Below are 17987 nucleotides of genomic sequence, written 5' to 3' on the forward strand. Positions count from 1 at the left end.
ATGTGTTCCTATCGATTAATCAGAAACTAAAGTTCTACTGCTGCAAATAAAGCACAAAGGTCAAAATATAAAATGGATTGTGTTTGTAAATTTATGTTATTTTTTTCAAATGTATTTTAGCAATGGAGAACAACAATTAAATAGACCATGTCAAATAAAGAGCCACCACCAACAACTGGGTTTGAAAAGGGTATTTGGCTGGTCAACATTTAGATTTAATCTGAAACCTTGTTTGTTAACTGACAAAACCAAATAATATGTTAATATGTTTAATTGCTGAATACCTGTGCCATTTATCTAAGTGTCTGTCATTGTGGCCCCTTTCCTCAAAGCAACTTACACACAGTCCACAGAATACACACATCCTTGCAGTATAATAATCTCAAATGTAAATTATTTGCAAAAGCATGGGTCCAAACTGAAACTCCAAAAGTCCCTTTTAAACTTTTAAACGTGTGTATAAAGTTGAGGTACAGTTATGCAGTATAAAATATAATGTTGGCCCAATAGTTTTGTAATTAGTCATTAAAAATATAAATTGTATTGATTGCTTAGAAAATACATCCCTGTCTATATTTTTGTGTATGTATACCTAACCATTGTTGTAAATAAATAATAATAAAAAAATGAGCAACGTGTATTTTTGTTATTTTCCTAATTGTGACACATAGAAAACCAAGGGAAATTAACTGTACGTGAGTTGTCTCTGAACTTTGTAATAACAAGCGAGATCCTACTTGAGACGATGTACTACCATGTTTTGTTATTTCAACTCGGTGTCTCCAATATGGCCGCACTTCTGGTTCCGGGGGGTGAATACTGACGTAATTGAAATCTCCCAATACATCATATGCGGTACTTTTTACGGCAGTGTCCACCGAAACGGAAAACGGCGCTAGAGAGCGTCATTGTGTCATAGTCTGGAATCTTCGTGATACAAAGTAACGCGAGATCTAAAGCCGGCCCACGATTGGCTAGAGCAATTAAAGCATCCGATTTCAAAACCGTTCTGACTGGAGAGCCACAACAAGGAATGGGTGAGGATGAGAGAGTGTTTTGTCTTTTGTATATTAGTCTTACATGGAAGACACCATTTGTTAAGTAAGATAGAAACTATCGAGAAACTCCTGTAGAAAGCACAATGTTTGCATCTTGTGTGATCATATCGTGTTCTCATCTTGCTTAGAGAATTAAAGAGATAAAAAATGCAGTGTAAGCAATTACTTTTGTGCACAATGGAGTTAGATTGCTTTCTTATCTTAGCTTCAATTAATCGGTAAGAAATTCAATTTGAATTGTGACCTTTATCTATATTATAATATAAATAATCCGGCAGTTCAATCTGGGTTGCCTTTTATGGTTTCGTTACCTCAGATGATTTTACCTAGTCTTGTCATGGTAATATTAATAATAATATCCACAAGCAATCTACATTACTAGAACTACAAGGTACTATTTAAGAGAACGTATCCTATTATGAATACTCAATGAGCTAAGAAAGAGGGGAGGAACACAACCTGTTGACCGATCTCTCTTCTGCATCTTTAGGTGTCTGATGACAGTCCTCATATTTTCATGCTTTGGAAAAAGTGCGAAACACACGTTTTAAATACCATGGAGAATCAAGAAAATGAAGGTAACCTATGATGTTTCCATGTTTTCTGTTCTAAAAGGTTAAATCCTTTGAAAAAATAATATTACTGTTTGCTAAGATTGAACTAAAATATATGTGTATCTGGCACCTGGTTAATATGATTGTCTTGGTTTTCTTCAAATTTATTACTATACTGTCCTGTTGCTTTACGTCTTCATCTGAGTGAATTGTGTTACAGAAAATGGGGCAGACCTGGATGACAGTCTGACTAATATTAACTGGCTTGGAAGGTTCTCTTGTACCGGTATGGTTCCAGAGAAAAAGAAGGCATCCCCAAAAATCAAGGTAAGAGGGACAACAATGGTGATTTTACTGCGAGTTCCTGAGAAGTTGAAATGTCATTTGGTCTTGTATGGTTCTGTTTTTGTGACGTCTTCTCTAGTGTAAGGGCTGTATTTTCTGTGTGGCTTCTTACTGGAAGTTCTTTCTTCCTTTTTTAGACCGTGAAGCCTCCAAAATGTCCTTCACTTAAGCGTCCTCCATATTCTTATTCAGAGCTTATTAAGCTGGCTCTAAATAGTGCTCCTGGAAAACGTCTGGCTCTCCCACAGATCTACGCCTGGGTGCAGGACCATTTTCCATATTACAAATACTGTGCCAATCCTGGGTGGAAGGTAAATGCAATCTAGATTAAGTTTGTTCAATAATTGCTGGATTTAAAAATAAAGACATGACAAAAGAATTATGTTTGAAAATAACCTGTGTTGTTTTTTGTATGGTTCAAATCTCCATTGTATACATAAAATGTAAATTACGTGGGGAATGAACACTTGCATAATGAAATATCGCCAATTGTGATGTTTCAATTACATTTTATATATGATGCGATATTAAAGTTGAGCATTTAGATGTGTTTAAGGGCTTTTCATCACAAGATTCTTCAGAATATGTCTCTTTGACAGAATTCCATCCGACACAGTCTGTCAATCCGGGACATCTTCGTACGCGAGACCGAAAACAGTGGAAGAACCTCCTTTTGGACCATGAAAGCCAATACTGAACCAGATATCCTTCCATCACTAAAGCAGATTGTAAGTTACAGTAAGGGTTACATTAATACACAGTGTTGTGTGGCATGTGTTAAATTTCACAAGCTGAGTGTCACGTTAAATAGGCTTGGTTAAAACCAGTCTACTGTATTAAATGTTGGGGATGAGCAACAGTCACATTTACAACCTAGTTCTTCTTTTGACACCTTTTTCTTTTAATAAACATTCCCAATGAAGTTCCCAGTGAACCCAGAACAGGATGGGCTTCCAGGAACACAACTGGCACAGTTAACGTTGAAAGTGTATGTTTACAGCTGATATAACGGGCACTGTGCAAAGATTGTATACATAACAGAAAATGAAGTATGCACTTACATTAATGTCATCACATTTTCTGTCCTTTTTCAGAATACTGGAGTTCCAAAAATGCCAAATGAAAAAAAAGGTACCTTTACATTGTGCTTTTATTGCATCTGACTGAATAATAAGGCAACAAGGCCATAATAAGGTCATAATAACACATCGCCATGCCAGGTTTATACATATTTCTTTCCTAATTAACAACTCATTGAAGTTTAAAGATGTCAGATGTTTAGAATATTAATACGTGTCTATGTAGATTGCTTAATTTGTAATACTTCATATTACAACATTTAATTTTGCTTTTCAACCTAAAGTGGTCATTATAATTAGAAACATAAGAACATAAGAAAGTTTACAAAGGAGAGGAGGCCATTCGCCCCATCGTGCTCATTTGGTGTCCATTAATAACTAAGTGATCCAAGGATCCTATCCAGTCTATTTTTAAAGGTTCCCAAATTTTCAGCTTCAACCACATCGCTGGGGAGTTTGTTCCAGATTGTAACAACTCTCTGTGTGAAGAAGCGTCTCCTGTTTTCCGTCTTGAATGCCTTGAAGCCCAATTTCCATTTGTGTCCCCGGGTCCATGTGTTGAATGTCTCTGCTTCTCTGCTTGCTTATAATTGGTAGGTGGTGTGAAGAAAATTCATCCTTTGCTACCTCGTGGCATTGCGCCTTGCCTGGTCTCTGTCCCAGTCTTCATAAACCCCCCTGCCTTCTGTCAGGCATCCGTGGCACCCCACCGCCCCACTTTCAACACCCAGGCTACCACCGTACAGAGGGTTATTGTTCCGAAGGTAATTAAGTCGTTCAGATTGCATTTGTTGACCTTGCTTTGTGAACTGCAGCTATATGTGCCAACATACATAGTGTACATCTGCGGCTTGCCTTGTGATGGAGTGAACACTACCCATGACTAGATACATTAGATAGTCATGGCCATCTGTTGCTAGTTGCTGTGTTTTTCATACACAATACTGGCTGTAGTAATAAGATTATCCTGAGATTGATTTATTTACTGTAAAATATAAATGTGTGTAAAGGCATGTATATATCCATCGTCATGTATGCATATACACTCACCTAAAGGATTATTAGGAACACCTGTTCAATTTCTCATTAATGCAATTATCTAACCAACCAATCACATGGCAGTTGCTTCAATGCGTTTAGGGGTGTGGTCCTGGTCAAGACAATCTCCTGAACTCCAAACTGAATGTCTGAATGGGAAAGAAAGGTGATTTAAGCAATTTTGAGCGTGGCATGGTTGTTGGTGCCAGACGGGCCGGTCTGAGTATTTCACAATCTGCTCAGTTACTCGGATTTTCACGCACAACCATTTCTAGGGTTTACAAAGAATGGTGTGAAAAGGGAAAAACATCCAGTATGCGGCAGTCCTGTGGCCGAAAATGCCTTGTTGATGCTAGAGGTCAGAGGGGAATGGGCCGACTGATTCAAGCTGATAGAAGAGCAACTTTGACTGAAATAACCACTCGTTACAACCGAGGTATGCAGCAAAGCATTTGTGAAGCCACAACACGTACAACCTTGAGGCGGATGGGCTACAACAGCAGAAGACCCCACCGGGTACCACTCATCTCCACTACAAATAGGAAAAAGAGGCTACAATTTGCACAAGCTCACCAAAATTGGACAGTTGAAGACTGGAAAAATGTTGCCTGGTCTGATGAGTCTCGATTTCTGTTGAGACATTCAGATGGTCGAGTCAGAATTTGGCGTAAACAGAATGAGAACATGGATCCATCATGCCTTGTTACCACTGTGCAGGCTGGTGGTGGTGGTGTAATGGTGTGGGGGATGTTTTCTTGGCACACTTTAGGCCCCTTAGTGCCAATTGGGCATCGTTTAAATGCTACGGCCTACCTGAGCATTGTTTCTGACCATGTCCATCCCTTTATGACCACCATGTACCCATCCTCTGATGGCTACTTCCAGCAGGATAATGCACCATGTCACAAAGGTGGAATCATTTCAAATTGGTTTCTTGAACATGACAATGAGTTCACTGTACTAAACTGGCCCCCACAGTCACCAGATCTCAACCCAATAGAGCATCTTTGGGATGTGGTGGAACGGGAGCTTCGTGCCCTGGATGTGCATCCCACAAATCTCCATCAACTGCAAGATGCTATCCTATCAATATGGGCCAACATTTCTAAAGAATGCTTTCAGCACCTTGTTGAATCAATGCCACGTAGAATTAAGGCAGTTCTGAAGGCGAAAGGGGGTCAAACACAGTATTAGTATGGTGTTCCTAATAATCCTTTAGGCGAGTGTATACACACACACACCTGACAAGCTGTCCATAATCTTAGGAAGAAACAACTGTGTTTCAGTATAAAAACTAAAGCTTGACTCTTTCTATTTATGCATAATTGTACCTTTTAAACTAAATGTAGATAATTATTAGCTATTGAATGCCTGTAACTCGTATGCGCTGATAATAAACCTTACCCATTTGAGTGGCTTCTAAGTGTAGAAAGCATTGTGCCAGAATTGCTTTCCAACTGGCTAAATGGTTCTTTTGTTGTAATTACTTACAGTTGGTAATGTCCTTCCAATATTGCAATATGATTTGTTGTTAATTCTTAAAACCAACTTGTTTCACATTCTCTCCAGCTCCCTATATCCAGAGGGATCCATACTGTAGTTAGTTCTCAAGTACCTGCACTAACCAACACGGTGTCGAGGGAGTCAACCATAGCAAAGCACCAGAATAAATGCCCTCCGCAGAGGCCCCGTCTGAAACGGAAGCAGAAACACCAGACACTGAAGGAGCCTGAGCCGCTGTTGCAGGACACGCCTGGCTTATCAAATGACTCGGGTGTAGACAGCGAAAGAAACATTTCTTCAGAAGAGAAGACAGACAGTGGGGTATTCAGTTCATCTCCTTTTAAGACTCCTACTAAGAAGAAAATGGAGGTCCTAACCACGTCAACACCGTGCACCAACTCTGCGTTACTCTCCCCCAATGTCTCTCTGCAGATGGGGGACACCCCTCCAAAGTCTCTGGATAGTTTTCTTGATGGCAGTTTCTTTAAGTCTCCAGATGCTGTGAGTCTGGGTTATGAAAGTCTTGGCTTTGCACCCCTCAGGGAAAATGCCAAATCCAGTCATGAGAATAATAACAGTGAGAGAGAGTTGTCGGAGTTCACGTTCCTTGGATTCACTCCCATTAAAGGAGCCAGAGTGACGGAGGGACCGGGCTTTGAGCACAAGAGTGAAAGCGTCTTTGCTGACTTCACACTTCCAGACATTGAAGAGGGAACTGACATGGCCAGCATCAGCTGGTCAGCATTTGCATCGGACTGTCAGTGACTGTGCTCTGCATCACAACACATCTGTTAATTATATAACCATATTGTATAGGAACAATAATGGAGGTATGCTGTCCAGTAAGAATTAAGAAATTATATTATTGTACTATAATGTTGTGAAGATTATTTTGTTGTAAATAGAAAAAATTATTTAGGAGAGTCTCAAATTATGTTTATTAAATGGGGGGGATGCACTATGGCCAGAAAATAAATAAATCTATCATCGTGCAAAAACAAGTGCTGCAATTTGTGTGCATTTGTCCCAATGTCATACTTCTCTATTGCTTCTTCAAAATGGGTACCATGGCTGAATGTATGTGTTTGGAATTGGTGTTATAAAACCTCACTGTTACAGCAGATTGTGTAATTGTAGTACACCAAGTTAATTTTGATTAGATAAACTGTTATTTTGTATATTCTATTTAAATTGATGTGGCTTTTAATTGCTGCCCTACATAATCACCAGCATGAATCTCAAGAGCTCACTTCATGTGGATTAACTGCCAATTTCCTCTTTCCCAGTTCGGTGGTGCTCTATACCAAGCTTAGTTTGTCCTTCATGGCATCACGGTCAAAGACCTTTCAGCACTTCAGTCTGACTAGATCAAGGTTGCGCCTTAACTCGGGGAGAAAAGAATACAGGATACATTTGAAAAATTGGTTCCATCTTGTGTTTTTGTCTATTCGGACAGACTTGTCTTGTATTAGAAGTTCTTGCTGCCCTTTATGTGGTCTTGTTTTCACATGTAAAAGTACGTTGGTTACAGATCTGCACAATTTTCCTGTACAGCACTCCTTTTATAGCAAGATACTCTACTATGTTATCAGTTTATTGAATGGTTAAACTGTACAATAAATGTGTCCATGAAAATGATGCATTCTTGTGGATAGCTTAAAATGTATACAATGCACAATACAGTACATTAATATTGATAACCTATTATATATATATATATAATTAACAAGCTTCAAAAAACTGAAAGTGGGTAATTAAGTCGTTTTGCACCTAAAGTCTCTTTCTATCACTATTGGTTACATTGTCTCCAAACTAGCAAATGTTTAACTAGCATTCATCCTTTCAAGATACTGCTGTGGATGCTGTGCACTTGTATTTGTATGTCATGTGTTAAAGCCATGCTGTAGTGGAGCTGGCACATCCTCTCGGTGCGCAGTGTCAGTGTCGAGGCACGTCGGCGCGGCTCACCTGTATATAAGGCGCTGGCAGAGCGACGCACAGTTTTCTGGGTTTGCTGGCAGATCTTCGACATGTTTTATTCGGGTGTCCTGACGGAAGGCAGCAGGAAGGACATGGACCTGCGAGAGGCGGCTGCCCTGAGGCAGCAGAGGAGGATGAAGCAGGCGGTGCAGTTTATCCACAAGGACTCGGCAGACCTGCTGCCATTAGACGGACTAAAGAAATTGGGATCTTCCAAAGAAATGGTAGGATTGTATGTGTCTGTCTCGTGTGGGTGCGTATGTGTGATTTCGCCCTGCCCTGTTTTTGCAAGAAGTGACAAAGTGTGACAATTGAACGGTAGCTAATAATAATAATAATAATTTATGAAGGACAGCGGAATGTTCTGGAGATTATTGGTGAGCAGATTAAAGTTTATTATTATTATTATTATTACCAGTAGTAGTGTTCATAATATTATTTTGTTAAACACTGGTAATAAAAACATTTTATTTTGTTGGTATTGCTTTGGCTTTTATTCTAAATAATAAATACTTCAGTGAAAACAATTGTATGAGAGCTAACAACAATAATAATCTTATTAATAAGATGTAATCTATTAAGATCGTATTAATAATTATATATAATAGTATATGTATCATTATTTATTTATAATTATATATATCAATTAGAGCTCATTTTGAGATGCTTGTTTTGTATCAATGTGATTTATAAATAGTTACCCCTTTCAAACCTATTTGTTTAGTACACCACGCGTTTTATAGGTATAGTAAAGACATATGCGAGTATTATTATTTAGTGGACCGGATCTCCCATAACGCTAATATTATGTGTTGCTGCTATTCTCAGAACTAATTTCTCAATCTAGAAAAACTAACAAATAAACAAACAAATAAAATGTTTAGATCTATTGTAACCTTTGAAATGTACACCCTGATGATCTCCTTGTTAAACCCTGATCCTAAAAACGACTTGTTTTATACCTAACCAGAGCAGTCTGTATTCATAAGGCATTTCAGCAACAATTCTGGTGCCAGAAAGAGGGATGTTTTACAGATGATATGATGAAGCTAAAATATTTAAACATATATATATATATATATATATATATATATATATATATATATATATATATATATATAATAAGGAAAAAGAGGATTACTAACAACCAGCCCTTTTTTTAGGCATATGACACATTGCCTGGTTGTGATTCTAATAAGAAAGATAAGAACCTTTGGAAAATAAATGATAATTCATGGGTCTTCTGGAAAGTCTTTCCCCAGCGTACACCAATGTGGGTTTAGTATGTGTCCTTGTCACCTGTATAATTAATGTGGGAGCTGCTGCTGAGCCTGTGTTTTCCAGGGCAAAGCAGGTAGAACTAAGGGAGGTGTGGCAGGTCTATTAGTGACTCACAGGTTGCTGCCCAATCCCCCTGATGATGTGTGGGTGTTACATATGCATATAACAACCAAAACAAGGGTACAATAAAAGCTGCTCCAGACCATAGCAAGGCTTTATATTGTGTGTAGAGTCATTGATTGATTGACAATGAAGAATACCAATGAGTGCTATATTTTACAATCTACATGTGTGGCACAATAAAGAACTTCAAAGTCTTGAAATCATGATCATTATCAACTAATCTAGTTTACATTTGAGCATAAGCAGCAGTTTTAATCTTGGAGTCTATCCAGTCTTTAATTGTAGGAGTAGAGGGGCTCTTAGTTCCAGTTGATGTGTGGGTGTTGGTTGAGGCTGACTGGCTGTCAGGTTGGGGTAACGTGATTCATGAAGCGAGACGCAAAAATTACATGGGGCTCATTTACACTGCATACAGTTCTGGGGACATAATTAAAATCCCTCCCTCACTCTCTCCAATCCTCCTTAAAACATTATTTGAGCTAATGCAATAGCACGTAACTGTTAGGCAATACATTTGTTTTCCAGCAGGGGGTAAAGAAGTAAATTATTACAATGGTTATTTTTGGAGGGGGGGTGGTCTACAAAGCTAAGAGAGGAGGAAACTCTATAGTCAATTTGTGGATCAGATTTGCTTGGATGAATATCAGATTGTGAATGCTGAACCATTGAAGGTGTTGCTGCGCAGTCACTCACTCTCAAGTAAACAAAAAAAAGCGAAGAGTTGTCATACGTTTTGTTGTTTTTTTCAGATCGGGTATAAAACCTATTTAAAAGGGTGGATCAATATTACGACTATGAAAAAAATTTCAACAACATTTATACATAAGGTCGGTAAATATTGTAATATCACTTTTAGATGGTGGAGCTAGCATGTGTAATTTGATTGACAACTTCAGCTCAGAGGTATTTAAACTGGATCTTTGTAATATTAATGGTCAGTAAATTCAATATCTAGACAGTATTGCAGTAGCCATCAGACATGTTATTCTTCCTTGACTGGTGTCATGATGTTTGTATTTTTTGCAGCAGCCCCACAGCATTCTGCAGAGACGATTACTGGAAACGAATTTGTCGCGGTTCCGATTGAACAACCGTGGACCCAAACCTGCAAACAATGGGATAGTTGTACAGAGCAATGGCATTCACCACAGTAAGCAGGAGAGCCTGATAACCCAAGAGGAGGAGGACCTCATATTTGTGTCCTGCAAGGTAACACCAGATGAAAAGCTAGGACAGAAGAAACATTGGCAATTAACATCACTGTGTGGCATCAGATAGAACCATTGGCAAAAGACTCTCTTAAAAAGACCTAAAAAGTCTTTAATAGGGTGAATTACACATTTTAACAAAACTGCCAGATTGCCTTTATACCTTGAATGAAAAAATGTTTTTCTTCCTTTCAGTATTTGTTGGATTTGATTGCAACTGATGCAGCATCTTTTCAAATTAAGCTTTTTTAAGGGGAAAGATCACAGTGTAAGCCTCCCACCTGTCCCCATCCCCCCTCAACCACGACTTATTAGTCACATTTACTTTTACCTGGCAAAGTAAGAAGACACATTAGACATGCTTTTACTTTATCCAGAATACTGGATACTCTATCAACACAAACAGACATCCTCCTACTAACCTTCAAGTCTTCTGGAGGAGAAATACAGTGTGATATACTCTCCTACACTTTTAGTAGCTAATGCAATTAAAAGGTCCAAGCTGCAATTTCTGTCAGAGGTGAACGTTTTGATGTATATTTATGCTGCTGTGCATTGAATATTATGACAGCCGCATAGCTTTCACTGTTTTTAATTGAAGATAACATTGTGGCATTGTCTGAAGGCGTGGTTGTACTGCTCGGTGGTAGATAAATGTTTTCTACAATAATTATCTTCTTCATTTCTTCCCTCTTCCGCCCCGGCTCTCTTACACAGTGTTCTGGAAGGGAGATAAAGGTCTTAATTGACACTGGCTGCAAGTTTAACCTCATTTCAGCTGCCTGTCTGGATCGGCTTGGGTATGTTTCGTAAACAATTACAATGTGTATGTTTCTTTTTAGGCAAAATTGCAGTCAGAGGAGCCTGTGTAAGGGCACTCATAATTAATCAGACTCCTGTTTTCCTAATGGGAGACTTGTATTCTGTACAACAACAGTTTTTCTTAAAAGAAAAGAAAAGAAAAACAATACCTTAATTGCAAATGTTGTGCTGTTGTTCCTAGATTCACCAGCAGGTGTCATTGCATTATAGATTGTCTGATAACATCTGGTATAGAACCAAGAGGAGTGCCACAGGGACCTGTTTCAGGCCCACTGCTCCTTTATATTTACATATTTACATAACTCTATTGTAGAGTTGGTAAATGCATTAAATTGGCAAAACCAGGAGTAGTAGCAAAGAGTGTAGTAGTAACTAACATAATAGAAAATGGACCTTATTAAGTCTGTTGCTTGTGTTTGATTCTCAGGCAGGGCTTGCACTTCAGTTTGTGAAATGTAGTGCTCTCTTCTTACATGGCTGTTGACCATTTCAGTTTAAAGGAAGCTGTCAACATGAATAAAATGGAAACGGACACTCTCCTGTTTCCACGTAATTTGCAAGTCTTGGGACAGATCGAAAAAATGAGCCTGACGATTGGACAAGTGAAGGCTGACTGCTCAGTACTTGTTGTTGGTGAGTTTGCAATATGGATTGAAAAATTCTAAGTACGTTTTTGATTGTCTATGTGAATCACGATTATGTGCACAATTGTACAAAAAGTAATAATTTCCATATGCTGAATGCCTGTGAAGAGGTGAAATTAAAATTGTTGTAACCTTTTGAAACACTGTGATGTTTGACTGTCCAGTGATTTGTACAGTTCTCACTCCTGATATTTAAATGGTTTATTTTGTAGAAAGTGACAGGCAGTTTATGTCTCTGGGCAACAGAACTCTGAGGTCATTGAAGGTAATGTACCTCATAAATAGAGATCATTGATGGTTCAGTACAATTTCATATATATGAATATTTATTATGTATAGATGTAATAAGGAGGTTTTTATCATCTTGTTTCAGTGTGTTATAGACACAGAAAAGCAATTCCTGGTTCTGGGTCGAACAGAAAGGGAGCAAGTTGAGTTTATTGATGGTAAAAGCATGTCACGCGAGGAAAGGTAGGTAACTATTACACTGTTTAACACAAACTTGTTTTACTGTTTCAACCCTGCTAGATGACCTTGCTGGGTCTTCAAATTGTGTAGTGTGTCAAGATGTCCTTCACAGAGATCTATACTGTGAAGACTTATTATAGAATATTGTATAGGCTTTATTGTTTCACAATGATTGCATATTTAATTCAAGTAAATGCAATCAGTGCTAATGATTAACGTGTGGTAGATGCATACAATTATTGCTTAGACTATTACCAACCAATGTTTTCTGTCTTTTATTTTTTCCTCCCTCTTTACAAATCAGCTCTCCTGGAGTCTGAAAGATGTATTTTCCACAGTACGGGACACAGCACATAGATCCAGGCTCAGCTTGTTTCCTGTGTTAAAATCTTGACAGCTACCGCTAACAATCTGTGCACAGAAGCTTAATTAGAATTCCTACAATTGGGCACAAAATGGAAACGTGACACTGTTTCTCGTGCAGATAAGCCCTTAGCTAGTTTCTCCTCTGAATGTGGCCATGGTGAATTATATATAAAGGAGAAGCATTGTCCTAGTCACAATATCTGCCTGCACAGTAGTAAATACTGTTGAATACAGAACATTGTGTAAAGAGCAAAATCCTTGAGTACAGATACCCGTATTCATAAATACTGCAATATTCAGTGTTTTCATATTGCTTGAGGTTTCCTAATCAAAGGGTGCTTCAGTTGGAGGCTAAAATCTGGGGTTCCCAAGTACACATTTCAGCAAGGGTTACATAATTGTTCCAGGTCCAGCAGTGTCTTTAATATCAGACTGTAGAAATCTGACCAGTAGCTGCTTTGAGTGAGGCTGTATCAGAGCCCCAAGTGCTTCATGAGAAACAGCGGCCTTTTATTTATTTAAAAAAGAAAATAATAATAAACATAATAAACACCCATTTTATCCCCTGATAACCAGTATCTCCCTTCTCTAAACACTACTGTCCCAGCCTGAGCCTTATCTAATAGAATAAAGAAAGACAAATGTACCACCTGAATCAAGGGACATTCACACTCTGTTTGTAGGAATAGTTTGGAACAAGGAAAATTACACCGCTGTGTAGTATTTTATGCTGCAGCCACATTTTAAGCTTTTATTTCATGCTGATTTGTGTCTGGATACCAGCTGTACCTTTCAGCCTAGTGCCTGTATTTATGAGACTGTTCTTTACTTCTCTATTAGCAGCTGTATTTTTTAGTCTTATTTAAGTAATTGCCACTTTGTATTAGTTTATATATATACATATATATATATATATATATATATACATATATACACACACACACATATATATTGATGAATTTTTGTGAATGTATTTTGATAAAATTATATTTATTGCACAGAACAGATATGTAGTATGATGAATATAGTTCACATGTTAAATGACTTGAGAAGTTACTGTCTCAACCAAATTGAAATTGAAAGAAGTATTTTCTATGTGTTGTAATAGATGATCGCTGTATTTTCTCAGAAGCTGGTCATTAGATCTTGGAATGTGACTACTTAAGTTTTGGTAGAAGTAGGTTGCAATTATAGTTTATAGTGTGATCAGCCCATATGATTTAAATAAAATAAAATAAAAGTACAGTATGGTTTAATTACACTTCAGGATTTAAATATTATGGAAATGGTGTTAACTAGAATATTAACAAACTTGTTTTGCAGAATGTCACTTAACAAAAAACAGCATCTATAAAACCCACCCCCCGGAACAAAACAATAACTAATTCTGAATACTGCCTATTAAGACACAGAAAATGTCAATGTCAAATAAATTTTTAACACAAACAAAATACAGTTTTGTGTGTGTGTGTGTGTGGAGTGTGTAAAGCCTTTTAACATTGAAACTGGGATTTTCTTTTCTACTATTATCTTTTGGCTGGTAACACCATTAGCCACGACTACTGAAACATCCTTACAGGCAGCCCTTATACAAATGCAAGACAAAGCCTGTCTTCAAACCTCAGTTTTCTCAGTAACGATTGCACCTTCAACTACTGCTGTATCAGTACATCAAAGATGCTTGGAAAGGAACTGTCTGTTCTAAACGTCACACCACTCATCACAAAATATGAAAACAAATGACAAGCTGCATTAGCTCAACCTAATGATTGTATTATTTGGAGGAGTAAAGCGTGTTCACTCCCTCTTTATTAAACTGGATTGATTAGCCTTTTATGTCAGGTAATGGAGAAAAAAATGTATTTTTGTGAAAGCTAGCAGGTTTTCTTTTGATGCTACATTCTAGTGATTGCAGTATATGAGATATTGAGAGCTATGAAACTGTGGACTCTAGGTCTCTAAGCTCCTTGAAGAGGCAATTTAACACTGTTAAGAGAACACAATCAGTGGTGCTTAATGGACAGCGATGGAAATTATAATGCCTTACATCACAGTAAAATCTGGCTTGGGGATCAGTACAATATGTTCAGTCACGATTAACATGATGATTAAGTATTGATTTTTGTTCTCCCAAATATGAATTCTCAGAATAAAATACGTTTTTCAGGTTAAAATGATAGTGGTGGGGAATACTGAACAGAGTCTCTGCTACATGTTTCTTTTTTTCCTTTACATTTTCTCTGTTATCTGTGGTTTGCTGAAGCAGGACTGAGTATCTCATTTTCTCGGAAGGGCCAGGTGCCCTTGCGTGTCATTCCACGATGACAGACAACCAATCTTCAGGTGCTGTCCTGGCCCAGGAAGCTCACTAATGATGCCGGAAAGAATGGCTGTCAGCATCGACTGCAGAAGAGAACCGACGAACCAGTCACATCAAGCAGCAAAAAAAACGAATACATATTTAATGGGATATGTTCAAAAATAACATTATAAATAACTTAATAGCTATCCACATTTCCCTTTGTGGTTATTTATCAAATAACGTGTTCTCATAGACTGCCTCTACCAGACACATACAATCCAGGGCTCAAACATTATTGAGGTCACTGGTCTCTAGGAGTGTGAGTTTTCAAATCATCTTAGGCACTTTGTAGATTTCCTTTCACCAGGTAGCCTCATATGTAATGATATAGCATTATAGCATATTGACAAGAAATCGTTTTCTCCCAAAATATATATGTTTTTAAGATATGAATGTAGCTTATTCAAAGTATGTAAAGTACAGTTTATTAAATATACTTGTATTATGCTATATGTACCTTTTGATCCCGAATTAGCAATAATATTCTGACTATACTTTCAGTATACTGAAGGTGTACTTACTGAGTAAAGTAGTATTCAGTCAGTATACTGTCACCATACTACTGAGAATCTAGGATTAAAAGTTATGTTTAGTGTAGTGAAAGTATATTTATATCGCACTTAATTGTACTTCTTTTTTAAAAGGGCCAATCCGAGTGTCCTTCAGTTACTTTGCTTTAAACATATAAATATGCCTTTTATCTTTCACATAATAAATAAATCTGAACAACTTAATGACTAATATGTGTTGTATACTCTCGCACAGCAAATTGTGTTTCTTACATTGACTGTCTTTTTGTGAGGCCTGCACAGCACACCCTGTCACCAGACCAGCACAGACCTGTCAATTCTCCTTACACCACCAAGAAAACAGACCGTGAAAACAACTTACAGCACCAAACAGAATGTGATTCAAACACAGACGCACTGTGCCTAATTCTTGCCTTCGACAGTGAGGTTTCGTGTGATGAAAAATAAATGCAATTGGAGGAGAAGCTGGTGTAGAGATTGGACAGGTAGAAGCCATGGACACAGTTACAGCAGGGAAGGTGTTTAATAAGTGTGAATAAAAGTCTCCTGTCGATGGCTTGGAAGTGTGTAAAGCTGCTAGGCATTTATCCATCTCGTTGTGACAGATGGGCATTATCATTACCAGCCTTGACAGGGATTGGCTCCCACGATATTCCACTAAAATCCAATCTGAATCCTTATATATGTCCTTGGAGTGCACTAGACTAATTCATTGAGCAGTTATGAAACATAATGAGGTAAAATGGTCCTTAAACTATAAGCTGATATATGCCACGATCGTGCTAAGAAGTAATTGGAACAACAATCAATATATGAAAGCACCAATGTTACAGAGCCAGTGTCTCATCTGAAACAACATTGAATAACATTTCAGGAGCAGACAACTCTGATTTTGGTTACTCACTTCTGCCCAATGAAGTATAAATACGCTGTCCATATCACACACAACCCCAGCGTTCAGCATTCATTGCTTCTCATCTCACATCCTCCCCAGTCACCACCTCTGCAACAGCTCCCTGGATCATTGCCTGTAACGGGGTGTGTGTGTGTGTGTATGGGGGGGGGTCACAATTGGGTTTGTAAACTACTGAAATAATTGATGCCAGAATATGCTCTAATTAGAAGAAATGAATTCATATAACAGAGACTAGTCATATGTTCATTTTGAATCTTTTACAGGTCTAGGAGAGATATTCAGTCGCTTTCTGTTATACTGTATTTGGACCAGACATCTGAATTTAAAGTTGAGACACAGCACTACATAACTCCCCTGAATTATATTTTATATTATTATATTTTAGGGTGTACTAGGACAAACCTGGATGGACACCTATTGCCAGGAAATCTTTATCTGATTAAATATACTTCAAAAACAATCTAGTGGTGTCCCTTCCTGATGTGATCAAGCAATTTTTGGACGTGATGTCGTGTGATCGTCTGATGTTGCTGACCGAGTATTGCTATACTTCTTCAGTGGGAATTGCTTAGGCAGGTGTTTTGGGTCTTGCCTTCATTTTGTTCTGTCCCCTTAAACCTATCAGTTAGTTTCTGAATGGACATGTGGAACTACCCTTCCTCAACTCTGGGTGGATGAGAGAAAAAACAAACAAATAAGTAAACCTCTATTGGGTGTGATAATTAAAGAACCCCAACTGCCTTCCTGCTAGTCAGTGCCTCTCTAATGTAAGCACTAACAATCAGGCCTGGGGAGCCACACACCATGACCTTAAACTCCCAAAGCAGGTCTCAGCAGGAAAGAGAAGAGAAGAGAAGACTTATTTCAAGAGTCTGTGCCTCAGTGTGAATACATTTACCAGAAAGACTAATTAGTCCTAATTAAATACCTTTGTGGACTCAAGAACAAATGCTATATAAAGTATTAGGAGAGGGTTATGTAGTGCAGTAGCTATGATGGCAACAGAGTACCTGATTGTAACATACAAAGTGTAAGTGGAGTGCCTCATTAAAAGGATTTCCAATGGAGTCAAGAATGGCAGCTGAAGGTTGTATTGAGCTGGGTGTACAATTGACTGTTGACTGAAGAGCTTAGCCAGGACATTTGCTCTGGTAACACAATGCAAATACAGAGCCTGGGTCTGAAAAAGGTCTGAAAGAGACTTTGAAAAGTTACTTAATTACTTTGAATCAGTTTGAATTAAATTCAGTTTAAATGAAGGACAATCATTTAAGTGTGGGCTGTGTTGATTTTTTTTTTCCAGAGAGAAAAGAGTGCTTTCTTAGATTACCCGTTTTGATGAACATGTTGAGGGGAGTTTATAAAAGTTGTGTTTAGTGTAATGTATTTTTTTGTTTCACCTCCTCCCTGGAACACAGCTGCATTAGTGGAACTGGATAGCCACTAATGGGTTATACCTTATATATTGAGGAGGCACCAGGAAGGTCTGTTAATGCTGGCCTCAAGCCATTCATAACTGAAAGCATAATGACTTGATGTCCACACGGAAAATGGCATACTGTGCACTGATAATGCATTGACTAACCAGAACATGATTGCAAATGAGATCATAACTCTAAATAGATTTTATCCCAGTTCATTGGGGCTCCATTAGAACTGAATGTGAAAGTCAATTTCAGAACATTTCCTGACATTTTACATCTGTGCAAC

At 38.0% G+C, this 17987-nt stretch overlaps 2 protein-coding genes across 3 annotated transcripts; both read left to right on the forward strand.

The window, feature by feature from the left end:
- Positions 1–981: 981 nt before the first annotated feature.
- LOC136747730 (forkhead box protein M1) lies at positions 982–7215 on the forward strand. Of its 2 annotated transcripts, none has more exons than XM_066700865.1 (8): positions 982–1037; positions 1549–1636; positions 1833–1939; positions 2095–2268; positions 2557–2685; positions 3052–3088; positions 3634–3800; positions 5644–7215. In XM_066700865.1, exons 2-8 carry the CDS (start codon positions 1576–1578, stop codon positions 6340–6342), a joined length of 1374 nt encoding a protein of 457 aa, XP_066556962.1. In that variant the 5' UTR covers positions 982–1037; positions 1549–1575; the 3' UTR covers positions 6343–7215. The 2 variants fall into 2 exon arrangements, with proteins under 2 accessions (XP_066556962.1, XP_066556963.1); XM_066700866.1 differs by lacking the exon at positions 982–1037 and adding an exon at positions 1055–1276.
- Positions 7216–7533: 318 nt separating this feature from the next.
- LOC136748853 (nuclear receptor-interacting protein 3) lies at positions 7534–13926 on the forward strand. The gene is made up of 7 exons (XM_066702892.1): positions 7534–7781; positions 9988–10170; positions 10887–10969; positions 11485–11624; positions 11848–11900; positions 12009–12106; positions 12408–13926. Exons 1-7 carry the CDS (start codon positions 7608–7610, stop codon positions 12421–12423), a joined length of 747 nt encoding a protein of 248 aa, XP_066558989.1. The 5' UTR covers positions 7534–7607; the 3' UTR covers positions 12424–13926.
- The last annotated feature ends 4061 nt before the right edge of the window (positions 13927–17987 follow it).

This window comes from Amia ocellicauda, chromosome 4, assembly GCF_036373705.1.
Source record: "Amia ocellicauda isolate fAmiCal2 chromosome 4, fAmiCal2.hap1, whole genome shotgun sequence".
Taxonomy (NCBI): Eukaryota; Metazoa; Chordata; class Actinopteri; order Amiiformes; family Amiidae; genus Amia; species Amia ocellicauda.

What these genes read in the sequence shown, in the direction of transcription:
- LOC136747730 (XM_066700865.1), top strand. Translation starts at nt 1,576, where the DNA reads ATGCTTTGGAAAAAGTGCGAAACACACGTTTTAAATACCATGGAGAAT. An exon ending in GGAGAATCAAGAAAATGAAG is followed by an intron (nt 1,637 to 1,832) that starts GTAACCTATGAT and finishes ATTGTGTTACAG; the next exon opens with AAAATGGGGCAGACCTGGAT. An exon ending in TTCCATCACTAAAGCAGATT is followed by an intron (nt 2,686 to 3,051) that starts GTAAGTTACAGT and finishes GTCCTTTTTCAG; the next exon opens with AATACTGGAGTTCCAAAAAT.
- LOC136748853 (XM_066702892.1), top strand. Translation starts at nt 7,608, where the DNA reads ATGTTTTATTCGGGTGTCCTGACGGAAGGCAGCAGGAAGGACATGGAC. An exon ending in TGGGATCTTCCAAAGAAATG is followed by an intron (nt 7,782 to 9,987) that starts GTAGGATTGTAT and finishes TATTTTTTGCAG; the next exon opens with CAGCCCCACAGCATTCTGCA. An exon ending in TCATATTTGTGTCCTGCAAG is followed by an intron (nt 10,171 to 10,886) that starts GTAACACCAGAT and finishes TCTCTTACACAG; the next exon opens with TGTTCTGGAAGGGAGATAAA.